This window comes from Phragmites australis, chromosome 10 (assembly GCF_958298935.1).
Source record: "Phragmites australis chromosome 10, lpPhrAust1.1, whole genome shotgun sequence".
Taxonomy (NCBI): Eukaryota; Viridiplantae; Streptophyta; class Magnoliopsida; order Poales; family Poaceae; genus Phragmites; species Phragmites australis.
Window position 1 is genome coordinate 6,271,161 of NC_084930.1, and position 26,487 is coordinate 6,297,647.

The window sequence follows — 26,487 nt, forward strand, 5'->3', positions numbered from 1 at the left end:
AATTATGCATATAGTTCTGTAATTGAATTAAATCGAATAAAAGTATCACCTGTTGAACGAGTGAGAGGAAGGTATCGTTCGTTCAGCAGGTGAGAACAAAGTCTCACCCGCTGAACAGGCGAGACATTCCTCTCCCCGATTATTAAATGTGCTGCTAGTCAGGCTTATAAGGTGTCGCCAGTTCAACGAGCGACGGTAGCGTAGACTTCATTAATTTTGAAACGGACATGTAATCTTAAAAAATTTAGAAAAAAATATATATAAAAAAATTCCCGTGTTCGGCATTTGCTGTCGCGTCGCATTCTAGTGTTAGGCTTGGGTGAGTTGTTGGGCTTGGCCCAGATCGACAATATGTATAAATAGAAGTATGACTTGACAGGAGGGTAAGGAAATAGACAACTCTGAACTTTATCTCTCTGACTTTATCTCTCCTATCTCTTCTATCCTACTTCCGATTCCTCTCCCAGCTCCACCCTAACAGAACGGAACCGTTATGGTGATGAGGACGATGCAGCTGGATGCCAGGTTTATCATCATTCAATCCAGATAGCCACATGCAACTGGAATCGAAATGCACTTCTTGTCCTCGTACTTCACTCGTTGCAGCTGATATCACAAATCATGCACTGAAATCCAATGGTGTCACTGCCAGTGAGACGGTCATGTCGTGGTACCATATGATTTGGATACTCAAACAGATAATAACATCAACATAGGAATAAGCATTTAACATTGGAAAAAGACTGATCGTCAAGACCATGGTCCATGGCTTCGCCAAAAGGGAATGTTAAAACCAACCAACTCACCTTTTTATATCTTTTTATTTAAGCCTTAACACCAAAGTCTAAACTTGAGAAACTAAGTGGATAAGCATCTTAGTTTATATGAGTGATAAATCATTGATAATGGTCGAGTTGGGTTGAACTTAGTTAGCAAGAGTTTGTTGATACTTGTTCTTGTTCACAACTAACATGAGTAGAAGGATGTTGGATTTGGCATGCTCTATCAACACCGAAAGTTTCAGGGTGTTGCACACCGGAACTCCCGGTATGAGGAAATATGAACAGCGGACCATTTTCTGCGGAGAAGAATTTTTCGAAGGAAATTGGAGATGAAGGCACCAGATGGTCTGGTGGTGTGTCTCAATGAACACCAGAGCAATTCTTGCAGAAGGTTTTGCAAAATGGATGTGTGGTGCAAAAGTACTGATTGAAAGTTCCGATGATGAGACGGCAAGTTCTGGTGTCTAATCCGGATGTTGGACTAGAAGTTTTGGTGATGAATGAAGATTGCACCGGACCTTTTCCTAGACAATTTTTGGTGAAGTAGGCTACACAGATAGGATGTTCCGATGTCCAGATTGGAACATCCGGTGTTTATAATTTTTCATAGGTTTGGTCCTTCGACAGGGATTTTGATGTTGAGCTAATTGGAGATGTTTTTGAAGGTTTAGAGAAACATGTTTGTTTCTCTAATGTTGTGTAGGTGATGGATGCAATTAGCGGTCGACAGCGGGATGATCAGGGCCAAGCGGAGAGTTTGATACCGGATGATTAAGAAAGCTGGACAGAGTCAAGAGTTCTAGCTATGTACATAGAGGTCAAGCAAAATATAGAAGAATGATGAATATAACGTGATGATAAAGTCAAGCGAAGGGGATGTCGGTGCAGATGACAAAGCGGCTTGAGGAATCGGGAGCGGAAGAGACTTGCTGGCGGCCAAAGCAAGCAGTAACGAGTCATGCTTTGAGAAGCGTGTGAGGTGATTTCACGATTTGGCCTTAAAACCGTGGAGAAATGGAGTGCATGTTGCATCATCGCGAAGCTAGCGTCGAGGAGAAGTTAAGTTGTGAAGGTGTCACAGTTGTTTGACGTACGAAACAAAAAAATAGATAAAAATACCTCGATGGTAAATAGAAGACCATCGTAAGCGAGAGGTATTTTGAAAACAAGAAAACTTAAGAGCTAATGCACCTTACTAGACCTATAAATAGAGAGGTAGAACTGTAGAGAAGTCTTGATCCAGTTATTTCAGAGTCTGATAGGTTTTAGAGGAGAGTAGGTCAGAGCTTTTGTGATCCAGAATTCCAGACGAGATGCCTGTACTGAGGACCAAATCATTGGGTTTTCTGAAGCTGGGTCTAGGCTAGGGCAGCAAAGCAGATGCCGCTCACCAACTTGCTGTCGGGTGATCGATGGCTGGACTAGATCAACCGAGTGAGCAGCGAGGTAGCTCTTGTGGTCACTCTCACAGCCTCACTCCCATTTATGCTCCAAAAACCACGCTGTAACAACTAAACTATGAAAATGAATGGGGAACGGAACCGTGATGGTGATGAGGAGGACGATGTAGCTGGATGCCAGGTTTATCATCATTCAATCCAGATAGCCACAGGCAACTGGAATTGAAACGCACTTCTTGCCCTCGTACTTCACTCGTAGCTGATATCACAACCACACACTAAAATCCAATGGTGTCACTGTACAGTGAGACGGTCATACCGTGGTACCATATGATTTGGATACTGGAATAGACAATAACGTCAACACAGGAAGAGCATCTAACATTGGAAAAAGACTAGAGATTGTCAAGACCAAGTTCCATGGCTTCGCCAAAAATAATGTTAAAATCAACCAACCACCTTACTAGTATCTTTTTTTAAACCTTAACACTAGAGTATAAATCGTAATATCTAAACGAATATCCAAACACACACCCTAAGACATATATTAGATCTATAAGTTATACACACCACACATCCATAAGAAAACTCGACAAAGTCACACAGGTGGCAAACACGTTGCAACCCCATTATAGCTTCACATATATGAGGCTAGAGAATTATTTTTAAAAAATAAATCATCAGTGAGACACCTGGATCATCAAACCCGTATGGGTGAGGCGAGCACCATCGCTCTCAATCGCTGAGCTACGAGCTCGTTCTCCCACCTTGTTAATATGTGCAAAGACCAAAAACTCCCCTTGTTTATTTGCCAATCACGATCGTCCAGACATCAGTAACCGGCTAACCGCAATCAGGAATAAATGACCATCTGGTGCAACCAACGTTGTCCCCAAGTGCCGACATTCCAACTAGGGAGTTAGATAAGAACAAACGGACACTTTAACCAGATACCCAAATCTCACTGTTTTACACTCTTTAACACCTGAAGTAGCTACTGAACAGCAAAGCCATCGACGGTTGAAAGCAAAATTCAGAAAAGAAACCGAGTTAAGAGAAAAAGTAAGGAGGATGCTAGCTTCAGACGGATAGCGTGCTTGATGGAAGGGGTCAACACCTGTCCAGCTCAACTACTGTCTGAACTGAATGATCAGCGAGTTGGCCACGCCGGCTTCATCGATAGTCTTGTTCGTGTCATCGAGCGGCTTAGGGGGGAACCCGGCCTGCAGAGTGTAATCACTGACTTCTGGCATTGTTGCATCAATGAACGACCGCACATCACCGATCGTGTGGCTTGTGTTGAAACGTGCAACCCTGCGATTGCCATCTGCAAACCTGATATTGAGAGAGGTTGATGGCAAAGAATCATCCACTGTGATTGCCCTCCTAGGGGCAGTCGCCTCAGTGGAAGCAGCAGCATTAGAAGTATTATCAGAAGGTGCCATAAGAGTCTGTTCCCCTTGAAATGGAGCAGCACGCTCGACTGGCTCCTGCTATCAAGGCAATGATGGATATTGTTTGTTATAAGATCAAGCACTTGAGGAACAATTGAAGCAGTGAAACAATTTAGGCTCATGATGCTTACGGGGCATTCTTCTTCCTTCCGAACAAGATTCACATTCACCTTAGATTTCCCATCAGCTGGCTCAAGCTCAATTGGGCATTCAGAATTCTTGATGCTCTAGCGATATGGAAAAAAGAAGAGTTGACTGATTATTTGCATTCAATTAAACAGGATAATAAGTAGCACACGGCATAAAGAAACTATCATGCAGTGCAACAAATTAAACACAATCGCACATGAAAAATGTTTAGAATAACAACGGACCAAGCGAGGAAACAAACATACATGAAGACACAATAATACAAAACGAAAATATTACCAAAATATGTTATAATTGTTTAAGTGTACTATCCATTCCGTAACAGCTTACAGCTTTTGCCTCAACTGGCTGGTTCATAAAAACATTGTAGTATCAAAGCCAAAAGGTCCTGAGTTTGAGACATGGTAATGCAATTTTAAGAAAATATTGTGGCCCCTCTTCCTCTCCAAGTTGCATAACTGGTGGAGCCTTGATGTGAGGGGAATGTTGAAGTATAAAACTCAATAAGATAAGCATTTCCTCAACAGCTTAAGTTTTTGACTGAAGTAGCTGGTTCATAAAACTCAATAAATATAGCCAAACTTTTACTTCAATTTTGAAATTGAGTAGAGTGGTATTCCTTCCCGGATCAAGTTATCAGATTCAAATGTGAAATAGGACTTCACTGCAAAACAGATTTCTCAAACAGAAACAGTCTGCTACCTAGTGGGGAAATCTGAGGCTACAGACTAGTAAAACTTCCACCTTACCACCAAACATGTCCTGCCATACATTATATTAATCAGGGACCAGTCCAGAAATACGAAAGTTGTGATACATTATGATGGAAGCCAGCTGAGAAGTAATAATACTTATTCCAAATAAAAAAAAAAGACTATTCTTTTCGTGTGCTTTCTTGATTCTCCTAACACACTGCAAGAACAAATGCTGGGCTATGTATCGAAAGAAAAAAAAAATTCAAAAGGTCCCATACTGGATTGGAAAAAAAAAAGTTGGACATAAGATACATATAGATGTTGAATTAACGAAAAAAGTGGTATCTAGCAAAAATGTAGCCAGCAGAAATGTGATATGCAAGGTTGCACAGAACATAGTTGTTTACCTCTAAAAAGGATGCATTTGCTGGATCATCAAAACTTCTTAGTGGACCATCATTTACTGTGAAACCATTTCTCCAGAAGTAGATGTTGTGAACAATGTCTTCTGGTGGCTGTAGTGCATCAGGCTGTACAGTTTCACCAGACAGAAATCTGCCAGTCCCAGTGAAGTTGCTTGAACTAGAAGATCGCCGGCGAGCCTCAAATGGGCCTTGCTTAGCCCCCTTCCTCTTAGCTTGCTTGAATATCTCATCCGCATTGTTTTTACGTTTTGATTGGTCTCTAACAACCATTCCGCTGAAAATAGTAAAACAAAAGTGAAAAAACATATAAATGAAAACAAGTATCAAAGGGGCACAGCTTATTAGTGAAACTAGTGACTATTCTCATACATTTGCATTAAAATGATTTGTATGCATGGATCCCATGATGATATACGTGTACTGGTGCAGGGTGTAAAAGAGCCATGACTCAGAAGTCAGTAATGAAACTAGAAGTCAGTACATACTACATAATGAAACTAGCATCATCATACCATGCTTTCAGTCTTTCATTTACATTACAGCTTCTGAATTTGTACATTGTAGAAACCATCATCAGGCAGGTCAGAACTAGCTTTCTGGTCAGTTTAGTGATGGCAGAAGTGGCAAGCTAAGACAAGGTTCTCCCAACTTCAATTGTGTCCTTGATGTAAAGACAAGTTATTCTTGCAAAAGACAATAATATACATTTAATTTCTTGTTCTGCCATGTTTGTCGACACTGAAAAATGGAAGGAAACTACTAGCACTGCTGGATGAGGCCCAGCCTTGAGTAGATTCAAAACCTTGCGGTGTCACCAAAATTGGAATCCAGAGACAGGGAAATATGACTTATGAACAGCATCTGACAGGTCAAAAATAGCTATATTTCTAGTATGGAGTATTTTTCCTCATGCTCGCCAGAGTTACTGCCACCATGTACTAATAGCAGCAATAGGCTCTCTTACAATTTAACCATTTCACTTGCCTAGTCAAAATGCTACCAGTGATGCTTATTCACAAGCTGGCCCATGGTAAAAATGTACAAAATATCAGATACACTAGTAGCTAACTGATGATGATAGAACTCCCTGCTCCCTTTATTATTACGCCACAGCACCCTCCTTCTCATATGGGATAAGCCCAGAGCCCTGGTTCTATTACAGCATAGCAGGATGAAAGCTGCCATACAAACTACGACTAACCTGCAACAGAATTACTACTATTCCAACTTCCTGTTCAGCAGAGGCAAGAACCAAGTAATAGAGTTTTAAGTTACTTGCAGGCACAGTAATAGATCAAGAATCAAGCCAGATTCCATGACTCCAATAGATGCCACTAATTGGCTGATTACAAAGCCATCGCGAACGAATCAAAACTCAAAACTCAAGTGATCTCTGGTTCATTTGCCTTCTATCATGATGAAAAAAGATTCAAAATAATGAGCTGTCTAGCCAAGTTCGACAAAAAAAGATACAAACTAGTTTGACCTGATAACTCACCCATAACACTTAAAATAAATAGGTCACCAGCAAGTTTAACAATTATTGGTGCTGACCAATTTGACCTGCTATCACCAGTAACTAGTAGTCACCAAAGTTTGCAGAGATCTGGCACTGACCATGGCTTCAACAAGCTATTTAAGAGGCCCACCTAGGCAATAGGTGGCACCCTCCTGGCTGGGATCTAATTGCCGACAAGCCCTAGCCCACATAATCTGCTATTAGGCGACAGGTGCCACCCCACCCCCCACCTAGCGCATAACACTTTTTTAGAAAATTGAAGGCAAGCATTCTGAACATCCAAAGTATAATATCATTCTTATTTACACACTATCTTCACTACCAGAATTTCATGAATATATCATACTAGGAGTCAGTTTGCGATTGCTGCCCTGTGCTGTGCTGCAATTATTTTTTAAGCGGCTGTGTAAAAGCAGTTTGTGAAAACTCCTATACTTTGTTTAGGAAATTGACTTAAGTTTAGATAAGTTCCATTATACAGCTGTCGGTCCTTACAAATTGTGTTGATTGACACACATTAATATCTTCAATTACAACCTAGATTAAAAGAAAAGGAGGTGGCCAAACACTAAAATATCTAAAAGCAGTTGCACCAAACGAGATTATTATGATCTACCTCAATGCCAAACAGATCTTAGGACTAACCTTTTCTAATTTCTGAAAAATATATCCGACATCGAAGAAACTTTTTGGTCATGCAACAAAATACAAAAGAGAGGGGAAGTACTATTCATCCACATTCCATCTCAAGATTATACAGCAATTCCATAATAAGAACGACACTTGAATGATTTCAGAACTACAGGTTAGAGCTACGAATAATGAAATTGCTACTGTGCCATCGAAATTGGGTTCATGCCAAATGTCCCAAATGTTTTGAGACCCTTACAAAATAAATTGATCCTTGTGTTTTTCTAGCTAGGGTCAACCAGTGCCTTCTGTTAACATACTGTTAGACTACAGGCCAGACACTTAATTTATAGACCTCTTTTCTCATGATTAAACTTTTTAATCAACACTCAGCCCTCCAGTCCAGTGCCAAGCATAACCTATAGCGCCTTATCATAAGAACATAAACTCTTAGCCTATGAAAGGACAATGCATTTATGCATCATCATCAAAAGGGTTGCAACATGGTTACAAGCATCAGCAATTAATGGCTAATGCCTAGTGCTAGTAATGCCGAAGAATGAATCAGGCAATCTAGAGGAACTCATCTGACTCTCACATCAAGCAATCTGAAACACCAAAATAACGTGTGGAACAGAGCGTGAACCAGAGTTACCAGATTAAAATTCAGCAAAATTGGTGCTAATCAGTAACACGAAACGCTCCATAATACAAACACATTTAATCACAGAATCATCCTGCCAGAAGTCCAACGCCCCTTGAAACCTACCTCAACATGCAATTCCAACTCACAGAATTAAGCCAAAAAATAAGCAAAAGGCAACCTTAAACCCTAGAAACGAGTGCCTCTATGACCTAGTTCGAAGTGAGACGACTATCCCAATGCCCTGGAAAACAAGTAGATCACCTCTTCTCGCCGCCGGTGTAGTACTCGGGCGGCGGCGCCCACTCATCGTCCTCTTCGGAGTCCTCGTCAGACCCCGCGCCTCTCTTGCCACCACCGAGATCGAAGAGCGTCCTCACATTCCCGCGCCCACTCGCACCACCCGACCTGCTGCCGCTGCCGCCCCGCGCGTCGTGGCTCCTCTTCTGCCTCTTCACGGGCCTCCTCCTCTCTTCCGCGGCCGCAGCCGCAGCGGCGAGGGCGGCATCCTCGTCGTCCTTGTCCTCGTCGCCGCCGCCGCCCACGTAGTCCTCGCCCTCAGATTCCGCGTCGCCTCCAGCGGCCCGGGGCGGTGGCGGGGGAGCCGGATCGGCCGCGTTGGCGTCGCCGTCGCCGTCCGCGGAGTCATAGAAGGAGCGGACGGCAGATTCGAGGACCCAGTTGTGGTTCTCGAGGAAGAAGGCGGCTTCCTCGGGGGTCGCGGAGGTCACGGCGCAGAAGGACTCCACCAGCGACTGCTCAGCCGCGGCCGACGGCGCGCGGCCGGAGTCTCCGGTGGCCATCTCGTCTGCAGCGGCCGCGTGTCGGGCAGAGGCTGGCGGCCGGGGCCGGGATTTGTGTTCGGCCGTCTGGCTTTTCCTTTTCCTTTTTCCTATCTTTTTTTTTCTGCCCTTTTATTTTGACCTTCTCAGTCTGGGCCGTGGGCTTGTGCGGAGTAAGAAGAGGCTTTATGACCAAATGCGGTTTCTATTACGAGACGGGCCAAAATGGTTGGGCCAGTTTTGATAATATTTGGGCTAGGATTTCCGTGGTAAGGATACAAGTGAGGAATTATATATATATATTTCAAGATTACATGTCCGTTTGAAAAATAATGATGTCCATCCTATCATCACTGTTTGAACAAGCGAGATTTTATGGGCATTGGCTGACAGCGAATTAAATAACTAGAGAGAGTAAGGTCTCGCTCGTTTAGCGGGAAAAATATTGCATATTCATTCGGCGAAAAATGGTAGTTGTGCATATAGCTATCTAAACGGTTTATTATATCCTTAATTTTAGTTGGATGTCATTTTGTCGATATTTCTTTATTTAGTTGGTTTAAAAATGTATAATTTTTTTATGAAGTGACTTTGTAAGAATACAAAATCCAATTTGTCGAACAATAGTAGTTATGAAGCACAAATATCATATAACCCAGTATGGAGTTTACATACGCTGATAAACATTATATAGGATATGGAGTTTTTGTCGCTACATGAATGGACCCTAACCATAAAGAGATAATAACAAATATTAGTATGTACGATACACTAGGACTAACCTAATAATGTGTCGCTGCTAAACCTAATATGTTTTAGAGAATGAAAATATACCGAGGTACAATAGATACTCTCTACTGAGTGCACCTAGGATATTTTTCCTTTCTCAGGGCATCGGGGCCCTCCGTCTTAGCGCGATGGGTCCTCTCCTATTTTCTTTCTCTCTCCGCTTCGCATGCTTCTACCGCAGCGCACTCCTTCGCTGCCTTCCTCATAAGCTCCTCCTCCTGATACTTCAGCTATAGTTTCTCGTGTTGTTGCTCGTACTCTCGACGTTCGTAAGCTTTCCTCCTCCACCGCATCTTCATATCAACCCACCGCTTCTAGTGCTTATTTTGCACCATATCCAGTCATTCCATGAAGTCACAGATATGTAGAGGAGACTGGACAAAAGAAATAAGATGGGAGATTAGTAAGACAATACATAAAACTGTATGTAAAGTGGCACATAAGTGGTAAATGTCACTATACCAGTGGGTACTCATACGGTCCATATCGAAACGGGTCGTATTGGTAGTTGGCACACATGAAGAAGCGTCTGCCATAGATATAGGAGATGTCCTAGGACTCATAAAGCCTATAAAAGGTCGTCATAGAAGCACATCGGTAGTTTGACCGCCTAGGGGATGAAATCTCTTAATGTTTATTGGGTGAGATTGGTGGAGCTAAGGAAGACATTGCAATTGAGAGAGCTAAGGAAGGAGTGGTTTATCCATGGTTGAGGGTGAGGTTATTTATGGTGGCTGTGGGCTGGTGCATGGACTGAGTGCATGGTCATGGCTGGGGCTGAAGCATGGGATTCCCTGTGAAAGCTAAAAAAAGTTATATTATTGATGCTTGGTAGAGATTTTTCGTGAAAGCTGTTGTTTCGTGTGGTCATTTCATTCTGCAAAAGTTCTGCAATGAACTATTGTTGCCTCTATAGAAGGCAAGGAATCCTATGGAAGTATTGGGCTTTAAAAACGTATTAGTAAAATGATAAATCCTGACCAACAATGCGGAAACACATTAAAAATTGCAAATATTGAACATAACTATTACACAAATTATCGCATAGTCCTTACATTAGTAACATAAGTAACATAAGTAATACACAACTAATACAACTTAATTCTCACATCACGAACATCAAATTGTAACTTTCCGACGTGTGTGCCATATGGCAAATTATTGTGTTATGTAATCGTCCTCAAATGAATTATCACCGGCCTTTATTGTACATACCTGTTTACTCCACATATGCCTATCTCCCTTTGATTATCTGCCTATATCAACTACGTGACGAAGGGTATATATGACATGTCTAGTCTTACATATTCGTATATGGCTACTTTTATGTATTACATGTTCAGACGTTACTACTTATAATATCATTATTGCAGTTGTTGATCCCATGTGACATCATGCTACCAGCTTCTCAGATTGAAGTCACCTCTCGCTACCACCTTTTCAAGGAGATGTGACCACTCGCTATCAGCGTTTCGGATTGACGTAACCTCTCGCTGCCACATTTTCAGAGCGATGTTACCGCACACTGTCGATTACTGAGAGTCTAGTGACCGCTCGCTATAGGAAGACATCCAATGCATGCACTATATCCAAATTACATACCTACACTTTGTTGATACACCATCGGTCCATGCTTATAAAATGCAAGGCTGAGGCAACGAGAAAGCCATGACATCGCAATTTTTCAAAAATCCACTAGCATCTGATACTTAATATCACACCATAGCTGCCTCCTCAAGTAGACATTTCTCGTGGACATCCAAATTCTCAATAATAGCCCTACAGACTATGAGGAAGACCTAGGCAAAAGGTGACGATGTGTTCAAGGAGGAGAACCTGAACAAAGTGCTATCGAAATAGCAGACCATAACCTGTTGCCCCTATTTCACTATGGAGGAATGGCGACGAATGGTAAGCTCTGTGACCTCCATGAACCTAAATACACACTTGTTAGAGTGTCGTCAAAGATATATCAGGGTGTGCGAACTTGTCGACATAGCAAAGTGTTTTAGTAAGCTAGCACACACCATATTTGTACACCCTTAGCAGTACGAGGAGCACATTAAGGTACATTCGTCGTTATTACATGTCTCAGCTATTTGTTTGGTTGCACTTCTAAGACACGTTTATATTTTTGTATGCTCTTTTTGTATACTAGGTATTCCTCATGATGAAGAGTTGCTGAAGCAACCCATCGATAACTTTTTAGGGCTGCATCTGCTCTTCGGTGATGGCTGCCTACCCAGACATAACTGGAGATGCAGATGTGGTCATTCAAGACCTTCACACCGTTGTGATAGACGTGGTGGTTCAAGCCACCGTGAAAGAGGTGGTTGTTCGACAACCACCACAATAGGACTTACTTCTACCACTTTCGCCACAACTGAATGGGTTGGTTCCGACGATGATGACTTCATACTTACTCCTCAGAGAACTCCATGCCATTATGAATTCTATGACAACGGGGTAAATAATTGGGATCCTAACTTTGATTATTTTCCGTATACACCGGCACCACATAGACCAAAATCCCAGAATACGATTACCTTTGGATAAACCGGGAGATAAGGCACATACAACTTCAAGGACCATTTTGTCCATAATGTTTATGCTAATAATGTTTACATTAGCATTTTGTTATATTTTTATTGTACCGTGTTGTTCGTAATTAAATAAATTGTACCCCATCATGTAATATTATAGTTGCAAGTGTTATAGTAGTAGGATTTTTTTTATGCGAATGCTTTTTATTTTGAAAGTTGCAAGTGAACGATTTGAAAGGGGATATGACCGCACGATGCTATGTTTTGGGATGGATCGAGAACACAGTTAACAAAAACATGGTTGATAAAAAGAGATCCAACATAAACATCCAACATGATATGACAACCACATAATATGAATACTAGCATGGAGTACACATAAAACAGTGCATAACACCATGAAACTAACAATGACATAGAATCTTATATGTTACATCCCCTCTTAAGGTCGAGGCCCCTGATCACATCTGTCCTAGGGACCCTGCGCCTCCTCGCTCACACCTGGTGAGCTCAGTACGTCAAGTAGTCCAGTGGAGCGAGCGGTCACTCAGGTTGACCAGTGAGCGATAGAGTGGCGTATTAGTCCTGGGAGGGCTAAGTCCTCGGGAGTGGCGCGTCCGATAGCTGTGATGCACCGAGCTCGTCGATTTGTTCGAAGATGAAATCATACCTAGGGAACTAACTAATGTCCATGCTAAGCAGCTCCATGTAGCATGCAACCTGCAAACACACTGTATGAAACCGTAAATTAAAAATTAATAAACCTCAAGATCCAGCGCTCATCAATCCTCATGAGCTCATCTGGCATACGAAGTCAAAGTACCAGGAGGTCCTTAGCCTGCACTGTGATACAGTACGAACAGTTCCTGACGTCGATCTGGGGGTCGAGCAGCTCGAACTGCGCCATACCTATAAGTTCACAAGTTATTTACATTTTTATATGCAAAACAAACAAAGAGTAAGAAGTGTGTTGGCTGGTATAGACCTGGTCTAGACTGATCTTTATTTGTGGGAACTGAATAAGTAAGAGTCCAACATATAACATGATATAGTAGATTATTTAAATTGTACACAAATATGTGAACAAATCATAACATAACACGTTACAACCTTGCACATTATAACCATCTCGGTACTAACATAGTAAAGTACAATGGTGCGCACATGAATATCCACCACACTGCAAATTACAACATTAATCGATCTCAATGAGCCAATGAAGTCGACGATCGATGACTACGAGGATGTCTCCTATCTGCAGCTGACCCGGAAGGACCTACTTCTGTGGGGTTCATATTTGGGACACCAAAGGTGCATTTCTTGTAAGTGTGTCCTGTTCTGTTGCACTGGATGCACCATTTCACATGATGTACAGTTTCTTCTTCATCCATATCATTACAGAGCCTCGCAGTCATGCGCTGCCACTTCTTCTACTTCATCTTGTTGGGATCAGCTATGAACACTACATCAGGCCTAGGTTCCTTCATGAAAGAACCATAAATCCCAAAATCATAGACCTTATGATTCCAGGTGTCGAACAGAGCTTCCTTCTTAAAGTAGTCAGAAACGTACCTCCAAGTCCCCATCCCCATCACAACACATGCGACAATCACATGGAAGCATAGCTTATACAATAGAATCAGCTTGTAGCAAGTGCAAACACAACTGCCATCAAAAATGGTGCACTCGTGGATTACTCTCTCACGCTTGTCCCCTCTCCTTCCTTTGTCTCTGCATAGAATTTCGTATCTATGCTATGCAGTTCCGATGATCTTCACCCGATGCAACTTTGCCTTCTCTGCCTTGTCTTCCATATACTTAGTTATCTTCGTCGCATAAATCATACTAGCATTATTCATAGTCGTATGCGTTGCATAGCGGTTCCTAAAATACTTACATGTCCCTTGAAGTATGAACACTACAATACTCACCAGCAGCAACCCCTCACACCTTTCATCACATAATTGTAAACCTCTGCTAAATTTGTAGTCATAATGTCATACCTAGCCCTTGTGTCGTAGAGAATCCACTCACTAAATGACCTGGTAGATGATTCGCTCCTCCACTGATGCCAGCTTTCATTGTCATTTGGCAGGGACTCAAGAAGTACTAGTACGTCCTCCAGTCCCATCATGGGCCTCCCTACACGCTTCAGTGTTTGTTTCTTTGTCAGCTCATCCAGTGTCTTCCAAAGAGCATCGAACTTCCGCTGCTAGTTCTGACTGCACAACCTCTTGAACATATTCATTAGGTTCTTGTTTTTGAATTGGTGGAAGAAGTTTGCGCCTAAATGCCTCATGCACCACCTACTCTGTAGATCTGGCCACACAGGTCCAATCAAGCCATTGCCCATTCCATTTTGCAACTCCATAATTGCCTTGAGCATCCCTGCATGTCAGTCATATATAATGCACATGTTTGACCGAGAATCAACAATTATCATTCTCACATGGTATATGAATCAATATCAACTGCTGGTGTTCTCACTCTCCACAAATACAAAGGCCAACGGTAGAACTTGATTGTTCCTATCAACCCCAATAGTAGTCAAGATCTGTCTCGTGAACTTGCCGATAAAGAAAGTGTCGTCAATACACAGGATAGGCCAACAATGCTTGAAAGCTTTGATACATGCCCCTATTGCGAAGAAACATCGCTTCATGACGTACTTGCTAGATTTGGATAGCAATGTGTACTTATTAATATCGTAATACATCCCTGGGTTCCTTCGAGCAATGGTCTGCAACAAATGTGGCAGATTGTCATATGACGCTTCGTAGGTCTCGAACCTCATCTCAATTGACTTCCTCTTCGCCCTCCATGCCTTGGTGTAGCTGATATTGTACTTGTACTACTCCTCAATTTACCTAATTATGGACCCTGGTTCGTAGTTTAGGTTGTTCACAATCTGAGCGTACACCACATTAGTGACAAAGGCTGAGGTGATGTTCCTGTTGCTGGCCTCAAGTTCGTCCATCATGTAAGTATGGTCGACCGCAATTGACACCTCCCAATAGTCAACCCACTTCTCATTGAAGCCGTGCACCTGCCGCGGGCAACTCTCATTAGCGCACTTCACATCATATTCCTTCTTACTTGACTTGACAATATAAAATTGTTGTTGAAGCGAGGTTGCTCATTGAGTCACAACATCCTTCATGGCCTGATTGGTAGGATACCTAGCACCTTGGGTCAACTCATTCTGCGTATACTCCCAGACCACTTGATTCTTCTCATTCACCACAAGGTTGTTGAAGTTTGGATTGTTCCAGTCTGTAGGAACTGGAGCATCGTACTCATCATTCGAGATGTCATACTCAGGAGTTTCATCAGCCTAAAGATCATCCCGCTCCGTCTGTTCAATTAGAGAAGGGATTAGTTCCCCCTCATTTGCCTCACCGGTCGGTTCAGTTGATAATCCGATGAATGTGCTCCATCCGGATTGACATCTTCATCATACTCTTCATCATTACCCCCCTCCTCCGTGTACCCTCCACCCTGCATCTCCCCAATGGCCTCCTTATTTTTCCATTGCATAAGAAACATAGGAGGTCAATCTCTGTGCATAACATCCTGTAAGTACCTCTTCCACACTTTATCTTCCCAGAGCGGGAACACCTCCCAGTACACACCTTCTCTGAAACGGTTGCCCACAATACTAATGGTCATCTTTTGAATCTTAGGGTCTATTTTGAAACCCCGCATCAACCAGGCATATAAGTGTCCGACACTTTTGTGCATTGGTTTGAATATAGCCTTGTCCATTAACTTAAATACAGACAATACTACCCCTTCTAGGCCATATAAGATTTCACTATCCCCGTAAAAAATTCTAAACTGCCACATATCCGACATACCTGGCAACCATCGAAAAACTATGATATTATTGCGACAGAACAGAAAGAATCATGTTAAACTACATCTACAATGCAAAATTCATTACAAGCGTAGCTCAACATGTAATCGAAACTGTAACAACATATTCCCAGTTTGCTACATCAATCACATCTAAATCCTACATCTATCATATCAATTATGACTACATTATATATAAATCCTACATCTAATACCTAACATATGTCTAAATACTATATCTAATTGATAAAATATATATATGAATATGATCTAATTGCTGAACCATATCTAACCTTAATTTTAAAATTAGATCTACATTTTAACATACGTCTAGTGACTATTCTACCAGATTTGTAAAATAAAACCTAAATCTAAAATCTAACCTATGTCAAAATCTAGCATTAGTTGCTATCCTACAGGGTTTGTCAAAAAAAAAATTCTCTTTTTTCCAACAGGATCTCGCCGCACAAATCTCCCTCCCCTCCCCTCTCCTTTTCTCTCGACTGAATGGGAATGAAATGAGATGCTGATGTCGGTAGGACTGGCCGCGCCGGCCTAAATACTCAAAAGATCCTGCCTGCTAAACGAGCGAGACCTTTTGGGTGGGTCCACGCGGCGTCGCAGCCACGAAGGTCTCGTCCGTTCAACGAGTGAGATCAAGTTCTCACTCGCTGAACAGGCGAGACCTTCCTCTCTTCAGCTATTTAATTCGCTGGCAGCCGAGGCCCACAAAGTCTTGCCTGTTCAATGGGTGAGATCTTGTTCTCGTCCGTTGAACGAGCGACAATATGATAGATCTTATTATTTTTCAAACGGACATGTAATCTTAAAATATTTGAAAAGAATATATATAAAAAATTCTACAAGGGAGTACCTAATTGATAATTTTGAGTTATTATTTAATTTATTTTTTCTTAGCTTAGCTAGGTGAGAATGAATCTTTAGTTTATTTTTTAAATAATATTTAGTTATTATTTAATTCTACAATGACAAAAAAAAAAAACTTGCATCCCGGGGGTCATGGACTGAAGGCCGTGAAAAAAAAATGTAAATAGTGGTATTGTTGCGAAGCTAAGTTTTCAGTAGAAAAATAAAGAATTATTTGATGGCGGTATGCTGTTCATCTACTATACTTAAGCCTATTCGGTAGAGCTATCGATCCTTTCAGAAAATGGAATGTATATGCTAAAGTAAAGCGGTTCAAACACATGCGTTTAGTATAAAATAGAAATAAGACGACTTATCCAAATAATTACAATAATTTATCCTCAGGTCAAGCTACTTAGATCCAAAGATTTTTATACCTAGAGTTATACCAAACATACCCTCAATTTATAAGTTGGGTGCTTGTGTACTTCATTTCTGAAAGATAACAAGATGAGACAAAAACAAATCTGGAATTCATTTCATGAGCCCCAATTACCGCAACTCTCCTGAAGAAAAATGTATAAAAAAGACCCCAAGAATCTTTACATCGTAAAATTTGCTCTACAACATGTTGTTGGCTTACAACACGAGATTATAAACCCATCTGCACGCTCAATGCACACTGCAGAGTGCTCTACAAAACAAATTTACAAGGCAATGCGACACGGGCAATCAAGACGCATTCTAAACACATCATACAAAATCGCTATCATACATACACACGCCGTGCACGATACACGATACACGTACAACACTCCCGTGCCAGTCGCACGCGCACACACAAAAAAAGGCCTCCCCCTCCACGATGATCAAATGCACAGCTCACCCCCCAAAAAAGGCAACCAAAGCACGGTTCAGCTTCCCAGAACGACCACCTGGACGACGCAAGTGCGTTCTTCCATCGTCGTCTTCTTTCACGAGAAGCCGATCGTCTTGCCCAGCAGCCACAAGAACAGCGTCCACTCGAGCATGAATATCGTGTGCAGGTACGACCGGTCCAGAGTGAACCCGAACACGGTGATCCCGGCTCTGTTGTTCTCCAGGTAGGTCACTGCAAACGAGCCGAAGGATAAAGTAAAGGTCATGGCGAATGGTAAAGTAAAGGAGGAGCTAATGGCGGGTTGATACCTAGTGCTTGTCTCTTTTGGAAGGAGATGACATGCGCATTGGGAAGCATTAACTTTGTGTTCTCCAGCAGGTCCTCGTCCCCGGTCTCTTCGCTGGACTCGGTGTCGCTGTAGCTCGCCGGGCCTTCTTCGAGCATGGAGTTGTGGTTGGACCCAGGTTCTGCTTCCTCGTCCGGGATCGGCTCGATGGTGCAGCAGGCGTGCCACTTGGTGGTGTGGCCTGTGAGGGCCTGCGCCTGGTGAGTGATCTTGGCAGCGCTGCTCAGGATTATGATGAGCCCGGACATGAGCACAACTGAACATAGCTGAAAACAATAAAGGGTCAAGATACGTCAGAATTTTCCCATTCAAGGAAAAAAAGAAATAGTGGTAGAAAATTTAGATCATTCCTTTTTTTTAGAAGATGAAATTTTGAATCAGGATTTGAAATTATTGTTGAAATGCGCAAGCACGCGAGTACCGGGAGTACACACTGACTTTCATAATTGGAATTGCTGTTGAATGTGCAAGCATGCGAGTACCAGGAATCTCTCTTTGACTCCGGCATATTTCATATGCCCGAATAACCTCTTATGCAAGCTACTTTTTAATATGCAACTTCCGTTCGAGCGAAGTTGCCATCCTGCTAAAATGACAGCCTACTTTGACTGAATGCAGACACTTCTTTTTCTTTTCTTTTTTCTTTCTTTCTTTTTCTATTTCTTTTTATGCGATGGAATCCAGACACATTTGATTTGATGCCACAAAAACACAGTAATGCAAAATAGGTGAACTAGAACTACAACAGGAACTTCTAAGTTCTAGTCATCAGTTAGCTCTGGTAGCTCAGCATGATTAGCTGTTGGGGCATATGTCACTGCAAGATCTGATTGTAAATAGCGGTAGTTACTACAAATGATTGTCCTTGTAGTTGTACCTTCGCATAGTGGTTTGCCACTTTGCCTCCAGAAATGAAGGAATAGGTGTGCCAGAGGACATCTTTTCATCAGTTAAGATCCAACACCAGATAGATAGCCAGCAGAGTATATCACATCAAAACACCTCAGCTTTGCTGTTTCTAACACCACGCTATTACCACCTAACTGGCTAGGTCTCAACACAATCATTAAGAATATCCTCTGCTTTACAGCAGCCTCGATCGACTAAAGTATACTGATCCAGGCAACGCAATCAACAATAGTGTTCAAACTACCTGTTTTTCCCCCAATTTCTGAAGCCCAAATCTTGATCCCCTAGTATTGACAATCTATCAATCAGCTCAACGATTCTATATTGTTCCAATTGCGCTTAATTTAAGGTAACTCATCAATAATTGTTGGTTTCGTCTAGATTAAGAAAAGGAGAAGCTGGAAAGTTCCTCCTGATCAGGGTTTGCCTGTTCTAGTTGCGCCTAATTGGACACATCACATCAGGAATTCGAGCAATTAAGCAGTGATACAACTCACCGCGAGCTCGCCGGTGTTGAGGAGGTCGTCGACGGAGTCACGGCGCGTGGTGAGGAGAACGGAGGCGAACTGGCTGGCGGTGGCGATGAGCAGGGCGGCGACGATGAACTTGCGGAACCGGTGGCTGATGACCTTGAGCTGCTTGCGGATGTCGAGGTGCTCCCGGAGCACGCGCTCGACCCCGGTCCTCCCCTCCTCGACCTCGACGAGCAGCGAGCCGGCGAAGTCCTCGAGCCTGAGCCCCTGGAGGTGGCAGATGAGGCGGAAGAGAACGCAGGTGAGGAGGTAGATGGCGCTGCGGTACATCCAGGATGCCATCTCGAGGGAGCAGGCGAGCACGTCGCTGAGGACATCGTTGGCGAAGAAGGGGACGCGGTCGGCGGAGGTGGCGTACCACCAGGCCTTGTAGGCGGCCTCGGCGGCGAAGCAGGGCGCGACGAGGAAGGCGAGGAGGCGGAAGGAGAAGGCGAGGCGGGCTGTGTAGTTGAGCCTGACGCGGTCGCTCTTGGTGCGGAGCTTGTCGAGGTAGAGCAGGCGGCGGAGCCCGATGCGGCGGAAGGAGGAGGAGAGGCAGAGGAAGCTCGCAGCCGAGGCGGCCGAGAGCGAGAGCTGCACGACGGCCGAGAAGGGCTGGCGGGAGGCGCGGAAGGCGAGGAGGAAGTGCGCCGCGGCCGGGACGAGCACGGCGAGGACGAGGAAGAGCAGCCACGAGAGCGCGGCCTGGCCCGGGCCCGAGTGGTCCATGCACACCCATCGCAGGCAGGAGCGAAACCACTGCAGCTCGTCGTCCGCGCGCGACGCGCACCGCTCGGCCATGGCGGCCGCCCGCCCGGCGCGCTTCAGCGCCGACGGCAGCAGCGGCTCCGCCGCAACGGACGCGCTCGACCGCCGCCCCATGGGACCGACCGATCGATCAATCGCACGGGGTGGGTCGGTTCTTGCTTCGCGATCGCGCTCCGCCTTGTCCTTCCTTCGCTTCTTCTCTCCCTTGCTTGGGCGCGTGCGCGGCGTGGCGTGGCTTGGGTGGTGGCGGCGGAGTCCGAGTGGAATCCGAGCGGGAGCAGCTGGGAATGGGCTTGCGTGCGCTTGGGATCTTGGTATCTCGCGTGGTGGCACTGGGATCGCGTTCAGGTGCGTGGCCAGGTTGGGAGTGGAGGAGTTGTATGCTTCCATTGCGTGGGTGGCGGAGACCGGAGATGGCGATTTTTTTATTTGTTTTCACGGCATGATTGCAACAGGTTTCCACGGCGGCAACCGGGTTTGTAAAACTTTGTGTTGCTCACGCCGTAGTATTGTATTGCGTCTGTAACCATACATTAACGTCTAGTATATTATTATTTAAGTTTTAAACATGATAGCATGTTTGTTTTTAAGATCATGAAGTTATCACAGTAATAAAAAAAAATCTAGATCACTTAGATTTATAAACATCTAACGATATAATTAAACCAAAAAATTCATATCAAATACAATCAATAAATAGCTAAATTCAAAATTTAAAAATTATAAAAAAATAGCAATTTGATTTTCATACAGTTTAGAAAGCAAAATATATAAATAAATAGTACAAATAAAATAAGATTAATAATAAAAAGAAACCAATTTTTGTAATCAAAATTCATCTCTCCTCTTTATCCTTTTCGTGGACGGGCCACGTGTGAAACCGTACTTGAACTGCAAGCCATGAAGCCTTAGGATTGCAATTTGCAAAGGCGTAGATATAATCGAGTTCAGCATCGGCATTCGACAGCAAAAAAGATTTTTCTTTTGATATAATTGGAGGGGTTATCGACGCATAATAATAATAATAATAATAATAATAATAATGAGGCTATTCTGCATGCTGCCCCGATCGACCAAGTCAGCTTCTTCCCCGTACATCCCAGCTGTGCCTTCCGTGAGTCAATAAATCAAGCGAGTCAATCCACTGATATCATGTATATATTTAACATACCCGCTAGAGAATGCATGCGGAGAATCTTTTACTAATTCCAATTATTAAAGTGCAATATCTCTAAAACCATAAATCTAATTATTATCTATTCCAAGCATATTGTTAGAAAAATATGTTTAACAAAATAGATCTATAAAGACTATATTTTAATGAAGTTTTAGGATCGTAATGGAGTTATGTAACATAGTTATAACATAGTAGGCACTATAGTTACAAAATAACGAATACTATAGTTACAACATGTGAACTGCATTGTTGAGTGTCGACTAGTTATAACACGATAGATACTTTAGTTATAACATAGTGAACACTACAATTATAATATGATGGACAATCTAGTTATAATATGCTAAATAATACAGTTACAACATTGCCGATTACAATATGATCATAATTAGTTACAGTCAGTCAGCCTAGACAAGTAAATTGTAATCTCATTATGTATATAGTTGTAACCGCTCTATATTTGTAGTTATAACTAATAGTTACAATCGCTCTATACTACATATTATAACTACTTTATGCACGTAGTTGCAACAGGTTACAAAATTGTTGCTCACGAGGTGAGAACACGTTTAGTTATTCAGTGTGCCTCGGAGTAGGTAGGTGAAAGCGTGCTCGGTCGATGGGACTGACGCACACGTCAGGTTGATTGCTTGTCCAACACGCGTGGCTGTGCACATTCTACAGTACGTTGTGCGTATCTGCAGAATAGAACTTCTATATATATATTGAAGATCTATTGTTTCAAGTTATTGTGAAATTATGGGGAAGTAACTATTTTTCACATCATGGATAACCATTGCGAATTCATGAACAACTTTGCTTTGCAAGCTTGTATCGTTTGTGCTGTAGTGTTGAAGACCCGGTCATTACGTATTGTCCAGATGCTCCAGCTCATCATCACTATAATCTCCACGAAGAGTGGCACATTTAGGTTATTTTTAATCATTTTTTCTTTATTTCATTTCTTTTTTATTTCTCTCTATTCCTATTTTTTATTTTTTTTAATCTTCAACAGCTCTTTTTAAAAGAATTCGTGAAGAAAAAAGAGATAGAATCCCAGTAAAGAGAATGATTTTAAAAATCCTTTCATAAAAAAAAATCATTAGAACATTAAAGTAAATAAAAATCATTTTATAAAAAGTATATGACTTGTAAAGAAAATCCATGACTCATAAAGAGAATACATTGAAAATGGTTAAAAGAGAGGCCTGGAAGTACTGCAGAATGGCCACTGTAGTTAGCGGAGGGACCTCCAAACCAACCAGAGCCGAGCGCCTCTTGCATAGTTGCATTATGGTTCCTTCTCCTGCGAAAACGTGGCTTACGACATCCGGTGCTAATCATTCCGAGAGCTTGCCGGACTGGTGGATCCGGAGTCGGAAGCAGGTCGTGAAGAGCAGCAGGAAAGGTTTCGACACCTTTGTCATCCTCTCCGGGCTTCACTGATTATAGTTCAATAGAGATGCCGGTAACCCTTGCGTAAGAAATCTTGGCCGAAGCACAATGTTGGTATCAACATGGAAATATGGAATAGCCGGTCTAGGTTCGTTGTCATTAGTTATATGTCAAGGACCAAGTACAGACCAGCAATCTTTTCAGTGGCATATTATGGCTTGATATCCAAGTATCAAGCTCAGAGGCCGAGAATGGATGACCACGACTGAAGGACCCACGACTGAAGGCGCAAGAAGGCTTAGCTGCTAGGATACAATGTCGTCTTCAAATAGGAATAGCCTTTCCCCCTTTCCGAGTCGAACGGATGGAACCTGACGAACGGCGGCGAGCTTCTTGCTAGATCTCCTCGACTATCTTGTAGAACTCGATCCCGTTCCTATCAAAACCATAATTACTCGAGTGAAATCCCTCTGCATCGTAATATTGTGGGTCGCCCAAAAGTAAATGAGAAATCACGATATGTAACTATCGCTTTGAGATCGTGTAAATTCTCTTCTTTTTAATGAAATATGTGCACTGCATCTTTAAAAAAAAAAGAGATTGAGAAATTAAGTTGAAATGTATAATTGTATATGATAAGTGATCGATAAATTATTAATTTAGTTTGATGATTTATGAAATTGTATTAGCATATATATATGTATTATAATTATGACTATGATTAACCAAAATTGCTAAGAAAAATAGAGTTGACGTTTTTGTCTCTGAATCTGGGAAAAATGTACTCACTTAATGGTTTGGTATGTGGGGAGTTGATCACACTGGATGGTCTGGTGTTCAGAAAAGTTCACGCAGGAGCATTTGAGTTCAGAGGGAAAAAACTGATGTATTCACCTGATGGTCCAATATTCAAGCAAGATGCATACCAAACTATTTTTCAGGAGTTGTACAAAATGGAGTGTCTAGAGCTGTACTGCACACCAAATGGTCCGGTGTTTGAAGACGTTCACATTGGATGCTTCACCCGACAATTATTCTAGAGATGTTGCAAAATATGGTGTATGGTACAATTATACTTACCGGATGATCCGATGATGAGCTTTGTACACATCGGAGGTTTTACTGGAAAGTTTTCTAGGAGATTTTCAAAGGAAATATTGCACACACTGGATGGTCCAGTAATTAGAGACTATTCACACTGAAACATCTTGTTTTCACAATTTTTTTAGATGAGCATTTTGACTGAGGATTTTAATTTTAACTAATCTATAATGTAGTTGGAGATACGTGTTTTACTTGTCTTGTCTTGTGTAGGTGATGGATGCAACTTGATAGTCGACGGCATGATGATCGAGACTAAGCTACGTGCTTAGTGCTGGATGATTAAGAATATCGGATGGAGTCAAGGGTGATCCTAGCTATGCACATAGAGAGCAGGCAAAATATGGAAAGACGGATGAAGATGATGTGTTGATAAAGCCAAGGAAAATGGATGTCAGTGCAAGTGATAAGACGGTCCAAGAGATCAGGAGCGGAGAGACTTGCTAACGATAAAGATCATAAGGCAGAGTACACATGTCGACATCGTGAGGTTTGTTTAAGGTATGAGCAAATGGTGGTGAGTCACGTTTTGAGAAGTGTATAAGGCGGTTTCGTGTTTTAGCCTCAAAACCGTGGAAAGAAGGAGTGCACATGGCATTGTCGCGAAGCTTGCATCGAGACGAAGGTAAATTATGAAAGCGTTACGGCTGTCCGATGGACAGAAAAAAGATGACCAAAATACACTTGGTAGTAGGTAGGAGTGTATTGGGAGATAATAGCATTTTAGGAATAATTTACGAAACTTAAGGATAAAGAAACCTAGGCTATAAATAGAGGAGGGTGACTGGTTGAACCGTTTGAGTTAGCCATTTGAGTAGTGTGCTAGGGTTTTAGAGGAGAGAAAGATGAGAGTTTATACTTTGTGTTAGGTGAGAGTTTTTTATAAGTAAAAATATTTTGCAATCCATTGAAAATACGGTGTTCCTATGCTCGTAATAAAGTTGTAGGTTTTCCTCGTACTTGTGTTCATCTGCTTCCAATTTCTATCTATTGACTTTTTTACTTTGTTTGTAAGTTCTTCGGTATTTATATTTTCGTTTTCATTGTTGAGCTAAAATTTTCAATCTTATTGAAGTTATTCTTCTTATTGTTAGAAAGATAAAAATCACATATGGTTTGGTTTTTAAATCATCCCTATCTTCTATGTCCATTAACTTGGAGACTTTCTTCATTCGGTTCTTATTTTTTTAGATTTAAATATTTTTCAATCAAGTTGCAAGATTTAATAAGCAATAATACTTGGATTGATTTCACATGGAACTTAGTATTCAGATCTATCCAGTGGAGCTATGATCTTTTTATGATCAATATGATTTTCTCTTATTTCTTTAAGTTTCTTGCTTTCACCGTTTGTTTTGAGATATATTTGGTGAAAAATAGAAAAATATTATCTAAGAATTTAGTGATATATTTATTCAGCTTCCTCTAATCGCTGTTCTCGGTCCTCGTGCTCCAAAGTCTCCTCATCTATATGAGTAAGCTGCATGCTTTTCCTATGTAAGAGGCCCCTTGTGTTTAACATTTGTTTGAGCAACAACCGGAATAATACTCTGCGTTTCGGCTGACATGAGCATAGCCACCTGTAGCAAGGATGCTCAGGTGAATGTCCTACGGCATATTTTTACGCTTTAGCTGATGAGTAAGTGGGAGTGCCCCAGATGTATGACCATCGATCATCTTCTTGTTCGCTGAAATTGATATTGATTATGATATCAGGCAGAGTTTGCAAGTGCATAAAGGCTTTCTCTGACAGAGGTAAATGAAACAGCCTCTGGCTCTGAATACGAGTGATGCATGAGGCTCTTCAGAGTGATTTGGTGTCTGGTTGCGAAGGAGTATAGCTCTGGGTATGCTACGGCGGGAATTTCTCCTGCCCAAAGATCCTCCAAAAATGAGATGGTTCGGCAGCAATTGCACAATGACGCTGCAAGCCTGCAGCGCAATGCAAGCCAGAGAGCCCGAACCCGGTGCCGTCCTGCTCCCCGTCAACGAACCTGTGGCAGGGGCAGCGGCGAGGCGCCCTCGGATCCGGCCTGGTCCCCGGGCATCTGATCTGCCAATGCTGACACCCTCCCTGCAGGAATTATTGTGGCCAGGCGATGAAGGAGCGCAGCGACGCATGCCGTCGTCGTCGTGACGCGGCCAAGCGGGGCCGGACGGATCGACGGCATCCCGGACACGGCGGAGGGCAGGAGAGGAGACCGACCGCGCACGCCTTTCTCTCCCCACGTGTCGCGCTCAGGCGTCGTCGCGGCAAAGGCGTTGCTCGGCTCGGCTGCCTCCTGTTTCACCGGTCCAACCGCGGAAAGGGCCGCGGCCGTCTGCGTCGCCCCTTGGCCGTCGTCGCCAACGCACGGGAGCTTTCCAGCATTTTTTTTTTCGGCAGGCGATGTGTCCTTGAAATATTCGGCGTGGGTAGAGCTGGGATTTAGACAGTGCCGTGCTGGCACGGCCTAACCTGTCATATTTGGTGCCATGTTATTTCATATCCACTAGCTACAATGGTTTATCATATTGTATCGTGCTGATATGAGTTAACTTTAGTAAACTCTAGGTACGACTATTAGCACGTGGTATCGTCGTCGTACCGTACTAGTTTAGATATAACTATATTTTATATCACTTGATAATACTGACATATTTATTTTTTATCATCTCACACTTATATCTCTCCTGCTCATATATCTCTTTTATATTTCATATTGTCTGACAATATTTGCATATTTATCTCTTATCATCTCACACATATGTTTCTCATGCTTACATATTTATTTCTTATTATCTCTAACAAACAAACAGAATCTTAATGTCTCACGCTTTGTATTAAAGAGATTAAAAGATAAACACGAAAAAATAGTCAAACAG

The 26,487-nt window shown here is 42.4% G+C and overlaps 2 protein-coding genes across 4 annotated transcripts; both read right to left on the reverse strand.

Annotated features, from left to right (window-relative positions):
- Positions 1–2,967: 2,967 nt before the first annotated feature.
- Positions 2,968–8,594, reverse strand: LOC133883327 (plant UBX domain-containing protein 4-like). 2 transcript variants are annotated; one of them, XM_062322621.1, is made up of 4 exons: positions 7,963–8,594; positions 4,889–5,180; positions 3,768–3,863; positions 2,968–3,675 (listed from the first exon to the last, which is right to left on the reverse strand). In XM_062322621.1, the coding sequence occupies exons 1-4, from the start codon at positions 8,499–8,501 to the stop codon at positions 3,313–3,315; spliced, it is 1,290 nt and encodes a 429-aa protein (XP_062178605.1). In that variant the 5' UTR covers positions 8,502–8,594; the 3' UTR covers positions 2,968–3,312. The 2 variants fall into 2 exon arrangements, with proteins under 2 accessions (XP_062178605.1, XP_062178606.1); XM_062322622.1 differs by having other exon boundaries at positions 2,968–3,672; positions 7,963–8,593.
- Positions 8,595–17,086: 8,492 nt separating this feature from the next.
- Positions 17,087–20,370, reverse strand: LOC133883328 (uncharacterized). 2 transcript variants are annotated; one of them, XM_062322623.1, is made up of 3 exons: positions 19,163–20,370; positions 17,723–18,026; positions 17,087–17,645 (listed from the first exon to the last, which is right to left on the reverse strand). In XM_062322623.1, the coding sequence occupies exons 1-3, from the start codon at positions 20,337–20,339 to the stop codon at positions 17,417–17,419; spliced, it is 1,710 nt and encodes a 569-aa protein (XP_062178607.1). In that variant the 5' UTR covers positions 20,340–20,370; the 3' UTR covers positions 17,087–17,416. The 2 variants fall into 2 exon arrangements, with proteins under 2 accessions (XP_062178607.1, XP_062178608.1); XM_062322624.1 differs by having other exon boundaries at positions 19,167–20,367.
- Positions 20,371–26,487: the final 6,117 nt, after the last annotated feature.